The sequence below is a fragment of the Myotis davidii genome, unplaced genomic scaffold, assembly GCF_000327345.1.
Source record: "Myotis davidii unplaced genomic scaffold, ASM32734v1 scaffold296, whole genome shotgun sequence".
Lineage (NCBI taxonomy): Eukaryota > Metazoa > Chordata > Mammalia > Chiroptera > Vespertilionidae > Myotis > Myotis davidii.
In genome coordinates this window covers 2,704,036-2,715,804 of record NW_006288889.1, presented here as the reverse complement: position 1 = coordinate 2,715,804, position 11,769 = coordinate 2,704,036, and the positions used below count along the sequence as shown (strand labels likewise).

Here is an 11,769-nt window from a genome sequence, read left to right as displayed (position 1 = left end):
TGGGTCAATGATTCTCTCTCATTGTTGATGTTTCGATCGTTCTCTCCCTTTCCCTTCCTCTCTGAAATCAATAAAGAAATAAATTTTAAAAAAATGGATATATGCACCCTTATGTCCATAGCAGCACAATTTACAATAGATTTGGAAACAACCTAAGTGCCCATCAGCAGATGAGTGGATTAAAAAACTGTGGTACATCTACACAATGGACTGCTATGCCACTATAAAATAGAAGGAACTTTTACCATTTGCAACAGCATGGATGGAACTGGACAACATTATGCTAAACGAAATAAGCCAGTCAGAGAAAGATAACTATCACATGATCTCACTCATATGTGGGATATAATGATCAACATAACTGATGAACAAAAATAGTTCCAGAGACAAGGGGCATGGGATGGGGGTTGTTAGGGATCAACCAAAAGACTTGATGCATGCATATTAGCATAACCAATGGACACAGACACTGGGGCGGTTGGGGCTTCCCCTCGGGTGTCGGGGGGGGCGGTGAGAGGGATCAATGGGGAAAAAGGAGACATATGTAATACTTTAAACAATAAAAATAAATAAATAAATAAATAAATAATAAATAATAAATATGGTGGTGGGACATTTGACTTTGGGTGATGAACACATACATATCTTGTAACATAGAAACCCACACCTAAAACCTATATGATCATATTAACCAGTGTCACCCCAATACATTTAATAGAAAGGGAAATAAAGCGTATTGAAATTCCGAGTGTGACCTCATCATTTAGGCCAGCCCAGGGACTGCCCATTAGTCTGTGACTTATTCTTGGGTCTGGGCGAAGGCTGATGCTTTCCTGTGTAATGTGGAGTGTTTCTCAGTGTCCATCCCCACTGTGTTCACAGCACTTCTGCTGCGGTTGTTCCCCTGAGAATGTCCAGGGGTGAGTTCTTCAACTCCCTCCCAGTGAAGACCTTGTCCTAGATGTGCTGAGCGTATAGCTTCAAACGGGAGTAGCCCAGCGCTCCTAGGGAGAACAGAGCTTGCAGGGCCTGCTGTTTCAGAGCCACTGCATCCTAGGATCCTCCAGAGTCCAGCCCTGTGCTCATCTGGCCCTGCCCAGATGTGACTCCTGACTCTCAAGGTGGCCTCTTCCAAGAAGGGGACTGTGAGCCTGTGTGGGGCCTGGTGACCTGTCACCCAGGCCGGAGGGCTACAGATATCACCTTTTGTGACAATCCTCAAAACTAGATTGCCCACTCGGAACAAAGCAGTCAAATGGCTGTTCTGGTGGCACCTTTAGAGCTCTATTTCCTCCAGGAGAGCAAGAGGACCATGGAGGAGGTGAGGAGTCACATGACCTAGAAAGAGAGGAAGTTCCACTCTCTCAAAGGAGCAAAAGTGGAGGCAAAAGCCCCCTTGGAGGCTTGGAACTCCTGCTGTTTATTATTTGTGGTCTCCCCGTGTGACTTTCCACACCCATCTGCTTATGTGGGGACAACAAGGCTGGCGCAGCCTAGCGGGAGATGCCTAGAGGACACTGGACAGACACCCTGATAAACAAAGGCAGTGGCTCCCTGGTAACTGCACACAGAAGCAAAGGGAGCTTGGCAGCAAGCCTCCGTGTGGACCGGCTGGAGACCCAGGCCTCTGTCTCCATTTCTGGAGCCTTCCCTAAATCCAACCTCTTCACCCTGGGGAAAGGCTGAGTACGAGGCAGGCTTTGGGCTCTGGCTCTCATATAGCCCACATTCTTCAAACCAGGAAGTGCTTAACTATTTGGCGAAGGCAGAATGTGATACTCCACGAAACAGTTTCACCTGGAAGGAGTGGGAGCATGTGCCCTGAGTGAGCTAGGTGGCTGCTCAGCTGTGTTCCTTCAGCAGGTGCAGAGACCGCGTGACACAGCCCCGCAACCACTGCCCTCCCCGCAGGAAGCTAGAAGCCCTCTGCACCGTGCCCTGTGAACACAGAGCCCACCTGGGAGGAGCGCGGGCAGTAGTCGGAGGGCCCGGGCTCAGGTGTGGTTCTGTGACCTTCCACAGTCAGGTCAACAACTCCCTGTTTTCTACTAGATCATTTTTTCGGTCCCATCAAGACTGATTGATGACATAGTCCCCAAAGCCAAGGCCCGCATAAACAACTCGCTTATACTCATACTCAGGCTTGGGAAGTTCAATCAAATCCTCAAACTTAAACGCCTGTGAGAGGACGCAGGTGTGCCTCTCATTGGACCAAGTCTCAGAAGAGCCCAGCCACTGGCCTTCCCAAGTGTGGGGTGGACGCTACACCTTTCCCCAAAGCTGAGAAGTAACAGGCCCAAGACAGCTCCTTTTTATTGTGAAGGCTTTCAGCATTCTCCCCAAACCCTCTCAGCTTCCTGAGCTCCACTGCAATCGCTCAGCTGGAGGCAGCCACCTCAGCCGGGGCTGTCCTGTCTGTGGCGGCTGCTGGCCCCACATTTGCCCTCGGAGGGAGGGGCCTGAACCCTGCGGCCAGCCACTGGATTTTCATTTCTTTTCCTACTACAGGTTCCAACTCTGCAGCAGAAGCACAACAATTAGCGCTCTGTTCTCCACACCAAGCAGGGAGCAGGTGTCCAGCAGAAAGGCTGCTTAGAGAGGAGGGTGAGGCAGGGGTGACTGGAAAGACGGCCCCGGGATGCCAGCAGCAGCCAGCCAGGCGGCCATACTCACCCTCTGCCGCACTTGGTACATGTTGTGCATCAGAAGGTCCCTCATGGACGCCACGTCTTCAGGGGAAAGCCTCTTGGTTCCCTGTGTCTGCTGGGCCCTGGGACCATTGGAGAAAGGCAGGCATTATTTTCCCATCTTGGCGAGGGAGACTGAAAGTATCATGGACTCGTGGGAGTTCCAGAAGCTTCTCAGCAGCCGTGAGAGGGCATCGCATGTCTTGACTCACACTTTGAAAATAGTTTCTTTCTATGCCTTTGAGCTTTTATGTTGAAAATATAACTCATTTTACTCCCTTCATATCTGCTATGATCAAATATGTTTGTAAAATACAAAGTCAATGATTGGAAAATAAAAATTTTAAAAATACTATAAAATGCAAACCGAATATTTTACTATTCGATTCAACAGCAATAAGACTCCCCAGTCAAGGCTGTTCTTGACCTGACCTGTGCTTGTTGTGGGTGTGAGCCACACTCGTGGGCAGCGCACTGAGCTAAGAGCTTTACCATGTTATGCGTGCCTTTATGAATACCTCTACCTTGGGATTGTTCCTTTGGGAATTTTATCTTCAGTTAAAGGACATTGTAAGAAACTAGTATCATATTTTACAAGGAGAATTGGGACGTTTTCATCATGAAAAAGCCATCCCAGTCCTGAGACACTGGGACTCTGTGAGATTCTTGAAACAGTTGACTGCTCACTGCCTCCGCACAGACCAGATGCCCACAGTTTCCTTCATCCTGAGTCCCCCCGGCCACCGCCCTGAGGGCTCAAAAACCAAGTCATGCTCAGGTCAGCCTCAATGCACAATTGTCCTCTGAGGGTTTCCAAGTCATGACATCACATTGAGAAATGTATCTGATTTCAGTCATTTGAATTTAGGGGAGGTAATTTCTATTACTATTACACAAGTAATGTATGTTCACTGCAGAACATAAGAACTAAAAAGAGAGCACTAAAGGAATTAAACCTCTCTGCTAATACTATTTCCTCCTGTTTTAATACTATTACCTTAACACTTGGTATAAACCCTTACAGAGTTTTGACTTCTTTTTCCCCTCTCTGGCTGCAGCTCTTCTGAATGTGCTAACAGCTGCTTGCAAAGCAAGTCTTAGGGTAATTGATCACAGAGGTGAGTAGTTACTAGTTTCCAAACAGGCCACTTTCAAACAATGTTCCCAAGCATTGGTAGCTATCTATCTATATATAAAAGCCTAAGTGATCGTTTGACTGGCAGCTATGACAAATACTGACCACCAAGGGGCAGATGCTCAAGCACAGGCATGGAAACATGAAACAGACTGATAAATCTCAGACAGAAGAGGGTAGGGGGAGGGCAGGAAAAGATTATCCAAAGGTCTTATGTGCATACTAGAGACCTGGTGCACGAATTCTTGCACCGGTGGGGTCCCTTGGCCTGGCCTGCAGGGACTGGGCCGAAACTGGCAGTCTGACAAGGGGTCCTGAACTGTGAGAGGGCTCAGGCCAGGCCGAGGGACCCCATTCATGCACCGGGCCTCTAGTATAGCCATAAATAGCAAGGACGTCCTGGAAGTAATTTTCAATTGGTAAGAGTGTTAAAGATGTGACTACTGGCCATCACAGTATGCCAGGGTGTGCTGAGCAATGCTGTCTGCACACTAACTATTGCTCTTTCTACAGTATTGCTGAACCAGAGTTTCCACAGCTTAGCACTACAACTGTCAACACTATTGATATGCAGTTACCACCCTTGGTAAACTGAACACTATCATAAACACGTTTCAACTTAACTGTTTAAATGTCCTTCAAATAAAATTTATTCTGATTTAGATACACCCACACATTCCAACAATCTGAACACATTCCTGTGTTATGGTGGAAGTAATCTATTGCTAAGCAGAAAAAACAGCTAATCAAACGGTTCCATTTTCTGTGTATGCATCATAAAACAACCAAAGAGATAGAGTGGATCTAACTTGGCACACTCCTTGGTTTATAACTGACCACGTTAGGAGGGGCCAAGCGTAATTAAAAGTGAGTTCAGGCTGCCACTGGGTGTGTGGTACAGGCTCCAAGGCATCCTCTCTCACTCCTCTCATTCACCGCACTAAGCTGCAGCCACAAAGCGGTGCCGACGAGCTGCTAACTCGGGCCGGTGACACCGGGAGTTTTCCACATGCCACTCGATGAGCAGAATCGCCCCTGGAATACTGACATCACAAGCACAGGAGAGACACAACCCTTAGAAAAATGAAATGTTAACAATTTCTTGGTCAAAAAAAAGAAAAGCTGTAAACTGAAAGATCTTTGTCATTTGAACCTTCACTCATTATCCATAAAAGAATTCTCTGTCACCTTAAACAAAGGTTCTATGGAAATTCCATGGCTATTAAAATCAAATGGGCCCTGACTGGTTTTGCTTGGTGGATAGAGCATCGGCTCTCTCTCTCTCTCCCACTCTCTCCTCTTCCCTTCCACTCTCTCTAAAAATAAAAAATATCCTTGGGTGAGGATTAACAAACAAAAATTGAATGGGAAAGTATGAACCTAAATGTATTCAAACAAAAGGTTGACATTTCTCTTAACTTTTTAAAATGCTAGAATAATGTAAAAAGAGGCTTCAATTCCAAGTAATATAGATATAAAATCTGGTAGATGTTATATTCATGCCATAATATTAATTCCCCCCAAATGAAATATTATACCCTGGTTCATTTAGAAGAATCCATCCCCTTAATAGCTTTATGCACAAAATCCCTGGGAAATATGTTAAGATGCTAAAGGCCATGCTCACTGAGTGAACAATGTGCCCAACAGCGTGTGAGTGTGGCTGCCCCATGTCTGTTTCTCCCGTTACACTATTGGGGTGACCTTTAGGAAGGTCCCCAAGACAGCCAGCATTTAGAAGGAGTGAAGAGTGGTGGAGCAGGCCTGACTCCCCCACAAGGCTCCACTATAGAATGAAAATGGCATTGGGTCTTCATTCCAGAGTCTTTGGCATAAGAATGCACAAAGCTAAACTTATGCCTGTCAACATGTGATCAAATAAAAAACATTTAAATTACAATAATTTTATACTTTTTATAAATAACATTAAAATTATTTGGAAATTTTAAAATCTAATACTTTTAAGTTGTAGAGTTGTAGTTTGCTATGCCTATAAATTTATAAATATTTCAATAGCTCTAAAATATTAACCAAATAATTTTTAAAGCTTCCACAGTTTTAATCAATTTGAACCTCTATCCTCTGGTATTTCTAAGAGCTTACTACTCGCTGGTAAAATGAGATGCCTCACATTAAAATAATAATTCAAGGATATACTCTACCTATTCCATAGGATTGTTTTGAGGTTCATGTAAAACCAGAGAAAGCCCTGGAACCAACAGCAGTGCAGCATGCTGTGGACAGCTTCGGTGGGAGGTGCCCCTGAAGCCACAGGTTGCAAATCTAAGCCTCTTGTGGAACAATTGCTTAACTTCTAAAAAAAATACACGTGCATTTTGCTGTTTTCATTTTATGCAGAATAATAAAAAGTGAGCTGAACACACATTTCTTTTTCCTATTATTGTGAGAAGGTTTGTTTATTAAGAAATTAGCTGCTTTGATTTTTGGAGCGGAATTCCTTTTTGCTTGATGTCTGACATATTTCTGATGAGATCAAATAAATATAACTTCATTACTAAACTTGAATTACATATAAGTTTAAAAAGCCTCTCCACTGTTCGGGCAATAGATGGAAGCACTTGTCTCTCACCTAGAAGGTTTTCTTACCAATCTTGAGTCAAGGTTTTAAACCTGTCCAGAAAAAATCATAACCTCAAGAAGCTCCCCCCCTCCCCCCCCAAATAGCTGGCTTAGAATTCCTTCAGGCCAGAAGTAGGGGCAACTGTTTCTGCCAGAGCCATATAATATGGAGATTCAGGTTAAGTTTTAGCTCAAGGTAGGCTGATTGTCACTGAGATAAGCATTCCTAGACCAAGTGCTCACCTAACTGGTAAGCCAACCACAGGAGGAAGTCCCCAGGCCTAACCTGCCGGAGCCAGTCCAGCCTCCCGCTGTGCACTGGGTTAGCGCTCATCCTCCAGGGAGCAGGTCAGAGCCCCGGGGGGTTGTACCTCTGTACTCGCATAGCTCCAGGCTTTAGGATGATCGGTGTGTGACCTTTGACTTTATTAATATCACCTTCTGTGTTAATGTCATGACCCAGCTCCATGAGGGCAGGCCTGCGTCTGCTTTTACATAACAGGTGCCTGAGGAACAGGATTGGGCCCAAAGTGAGGCCCGGCCCGGGGGACACTGGCCTCTGGTAAGAGGGTGCCCCTCCCTACACCTGCCTCCACACCGCAGGTCAGCAATCAAACTAATGGGATTTGAATGCAGTTCGTTAGGAAATAAAGGTCTATGCAAAGAATCCCTGATGAATGAAGTATCAACCTCTTAAATAAGGACAGGATCGCTATTGCTCAGTGTTCTTTCTGCTTCAGGCTCTCACCAGGCTCAGCACGCCGCCAGTGCACACACTTGCTAGCCCTGCCTCAGTGAGCTTCTCTAGTTTCCTCGAAGCCATGTGATGGGCAGCACTGACACAAACTGAGCAACCTCAAAACAGTCGGCTGACAAATGGGCAGGCAACTTCTCCTGCTCACCCAGAGCTCACGCAAGGCCATGGAAGCGAGGCGAGGTGCTGCCCACTCACTAGGGGTGAGAAATAACACTCAGACGTTGGTGATAATCTGATTAACATCTATTCTTAGGTCTTATCTCAATGTGAGGACATTAGTGAAGATCATGATCAAATGTCCTTACCAACTGAGTAGATCAGGTGGAGGGGCTGGGGTTCCTCACCCGAAATAGATGTTCTGATTAATTTGCTCAAACCAGAAGGCATTTCGTAGAAGAAAACAGGGCATCTGGGGGTGGTGGTGAATTAATTCTTGTGATATTGAAGGGGTTCTTGTTAAACGTTAGAGAGTTAAAACAGCTTTAAAAAATATGGAATCCAGCTGGCGTGGCTCAGTGGTTGAGCGTCGACCTATGAACCAGGAGATTGTAGTTCAATTCCCAGTCAGGGCACATGCCCAGGTTGTGGGCTCGATCCCCAGGGTGGGGCATGCAGGAGGCAGCCACTCAATGATTCTCTCTCATCACTGATGTGTCTATCTCTTTCCCCCCCTCCCTTCCTCTCTGATATCACTAAAAGTATATAAAAAATATATTGAGCCAGCTCCTAGGATAATTGGTTTCCTGATGCTCCAATAGAAGCACCACGCTTCCAAGGCAATCTTCTTATAATGCTGGGCTTATGTGGGTCTTGCCCCTCCACACACAATGCCTCTCCACCAACTCCCTACAGCCCGGTCCACAGGAAGCCTGCCCCTCCCAATCCTACACCAAGCTAGTCTCACACAGACTCCAGGCAAATCTCACAATCTCACACGGATTTTTTAAATTTATTTTTGCCTTATACACAATGGTAAACACAGCTTTCTTTTAAAATAGTCCCCAACCATCACGCCTCTTGCTAGCTCCACTCATCCCCAAATCCAAGTTAGTGCCTCAGAATGCTGACTTCATACAAGAGAGGAAGGAAAATGACTGTGGGAGGAATGCAATGGCAGGATTAGCAGAATCAAGTGAATAGGGGTCAGACGGTAGAGACTTCTAATTAGAAAGAGAAAGCTTTGTAAAGTATGCTAGAATTCTAAAAATTCACTTGCTTCTCCCTTCCAAGGAAGGCAACTTTTGCTTGAAGGTAGTTCCAGGAATTAGGTGAAACAGATTGATCATGGCCAAGCCACAAAATGGCAAGATGGTCTGTTTTTCACAATCCTCCCTCATACGTGTACCTTTCCCTGCCCGGGATTACCCATAAGCAAAGCAACGAGGCATGCCCCTGGGAGCCCTGACACTGAAAGTCTCCATCAGTGTTGCCGGAGGGGAGGGGGCGGGGGTGGGTGAAAAAGGTGAAGGATTAAAAAGTACAAATTGGTAGTAGCAGCATAGTCACAGAGCTGTGAAGTACAACACAGGGAATGCAGTCAACAATATGATAGTATCTATGCATGGTGTCGGGGGCACTGGAAATATCGGGGGCCACTTTGTAAAGTATATGATTGTCTAACCACTATGCTGTGCACCTGAAACTCAGACCCATAATATTTAAAGTAAACTGTAATTGAAAAACATTTTACACATGAAAAACTAATCTAGACCAGAGCGCAACTGGTACTTACTGGTGGGGCCTGGAGAAGGCTGTGGCACTCAGGGCCCCGGTCTCCGCCATCTCAAGGACTTGCTTCATTTCCAGCTTCTTGTACAAGGAAACGATGCTGGACCTCGGCAGGTTCTTTCTGATTAGGATTTTCCGTAAATATTTGTGATCAAACTTCTTAAACCTGAAAATGAAAGCCAACCTTTGGAAATGTGTGCTTTCTGTGCATGTTGTGTAACGATGTATTTTTCTTAAAACAAACTACTACTTAACTTCAGTCTGAGAAACACCAGGACAGTGCCTGGAAGTTATAGCTGCTGAACACATTTAAAAAATTATAATCATAGAATTAATGCATTTTTTTTAAAATAAAGGAAGAATCAACAAAACAAAAGGAAGGGACAAGCCCAGACAAAAAGGGTGCGTAAGCGGGAGCAGGGAGGCCAGCCTAGCTCAGCTCCAATTGTAAGAGAAGGAATGAGGGGTTGAGGCTTTTGAACCAGTGTTTCACTCTAATAGCTCGTAACTGTGGCAGCTGTACTGACAGTAATACCGGCTTCTCCCACCCAGACCTGGTCAGTTTCTGTGGCCTGTGGCTGCAGTGGTTTTGCCCATTATGCTGAAGGTCACTTTCAATCCTGCCGGCTGACGGGGAGGGGAGAACCCACACACCTCGCAGGAGGAGAACCTGCTCTGTCGCTCCTGGCGGCCGGCTGTCATAGTGAACCCCTGGCAGGCTCATCAGACCGATCTGCATGTGTGTGTTGATGTGCGGAGCCAGCATTTGTTCGGAGTAGGAATGCTCCACACTTCCCATCACTTTATACTCAGAAGGCACTGATTGGCCTGCTCCACCTGCTGCCATTCCCTGTGCCAGCTGCCATGGGGCTTTCCGGACGCGCCCCCGGGGCCTTTCCTCCATGCCCTCCGCCTCCTCCTGGACACCAGCATCCCTTCCACGGGGTCCCCCCGCCCTTCTCTTGCTTTCCTGCCACTTGGAGATGGCTTCCCCACTTCGTCCTCAGCAGTGACCTCGCCCATGCCCATGGCTTTGGTTACCAAACACTCTGAAGACTCACAACCTTTACCTCTAGCCCCAATTTTCCTCTTAAACCTGAGACTAACTTCCAAAATGGGTGCCGAAATGCATTTGAGACATCTTACACAGATCTATTATTTAATCCTAAACATTGCTCCCTGACATTGTTATCTCCCTACACTCCCGACCTGGACGTCTGAGAGTCATTCTATTTCTCCTGCTTCTTTTACAGCCGGGCTCCCAGGCCCTTTGTCTTCTGGTCCCTTCCTCTAGATTCCTTCTAGCTTTGTTCACAGCTTCAGTGTAACCCTTGGAGGTTCCTATGCCATCAACATCCTTTCTAGAGAGTGAAACCCTGTCTCCTTACTTGTCTCGCACTTGGTAGTGGCTCCATTGCCCACACACATCTTCAATTCCCGCCTTCAAGTGATCCATCAGCTGCCAAACCAAATGCAAGAAAATGATTGGTGGTGAAAGGTTAACGCTAAAAGAGACACAGGGCATGCTGGTGCACCCCGGGCACAAAGGAGGCCATAATTTCTTGGAGCTCAGCCTCTTCTCTCACTCTGTTCATGCCACTGAAACATGTCATTCTTTTCATAGTGATTTAACTCCATTTCATGATTGAAAGACTCTGCAGAAAAAAGTTTGTTAATAATGCATATAGATGAGAGAACCCTGATACCCAAGGACCGAAGGTGCAGCCAGCATAGAGACTGATAGGAGGGGCAGAGACATGACCCACAGAGGGGAACTGAAGTCCCAGAGAGATATCTCAGCCGGTGGGGGGCAGGGGGGGAGGTGCCACTGAGAATTCTGGGATCTAATCTGGATCTGGGCTCCCCAGCAGAGAGCACCAAACTGAGGAAGGTATCCACATAACATCAAGCTGTGAAAAGCAGTGGGATGTTGTCTGCAAGGGAGTGGCAGCTGAAAGTTCAGGCACCCTCTTAATGGGCCAAGGCACAAACATTCCCTGTGGAGCCACCTACCTTGTGCTCTGGCAGACAGAAGGTGAAGTGGACTGGGACTGTGAGAGCAGAAGCCAGCACTGGGGACTCTGGGGACAGAGCTCAGAAGGCAGACACCCCAAGTCTCCTCGGCTCAGTCATTCCCTCACACAGCCACATAGACATCTGCCTTGCCTGGGGGGAAGACAGTTGACACACCCTATTGGAAAACACCTTGCCCTGAGGCCACTTAAGAGACTAAAAACAACAATTAGCCTCCAGGTAGAAGCAACTGCCCCACACTATTGAAACAAAAACCCTTGCCACACCTGCAAGAATCAAGATGAAACAGATGAAAAAAATAAAAAAATTATGTAAGAACCAAGAAGAAATGAAGAGCGATATAGCAGCAAAAAAAAAAAAAAAACACCACACCACTGAAAGTTTCAACAATAGACTAGGAGAAGCGGAGGACCGAATTAGCAAATTAGAAGACAGGGAAACAAAACACACCCAAACTGAACAGCAATTGGAGAAAAAAATTAAAAGACAGGAGGAGAGCCTAAGGGAGTTATGGGACAACATGAAACAAAACAACATGCAAATAATAGGGGTGCCAGAACAACAGAAAGAGGAACAGGGTTAGAAAACCTATTTGAAGAAATAATATCTGAAAACTTACCAGAGGTGGGGAAGAAAAATATCACACAAGCACAGAGTCCCAAACAAGGTGAACCCGAAAAGACCCACAACAAGACACATCATAATTACCATGGCAAATGTTCAGGACAAAGAGAGAATCTTACAGGCTGCAAGAGAGAGACGGAAAGTTACATTCAAGGGATCTCCCATTAGATTATCAAATGATTTCTCAACAGAAACACATCAGGCCAGAAAAGAATGGACAGAAA

General features: G+C 46.0%; 1 protein-coding gene across 1 annotated transcript in view; it reads right to left on the bottom strand.

The window, feature by feature from the left end:
* Positions 1-11,769, bottom strand: part of SLC9A4 (solute carrier family 9, subfamily A (NHE4, cation proton antiporter 4), member 4) — a 78,213-nt gene that overhangs the window by 28,734 nt on the left and 37,710 nt on the right. Inside the window, 3 exon segments of the mRNA XM_006761124.2 lie at positions 2,674-2,770; positions 8,892-9,053; positions 10,276-10,346. Coding sequence (XP_006761187.2) covers positions 2,674-2,770; positions 8,892-9,053; positions 10,276-10,346 — 330 coding nt within the window.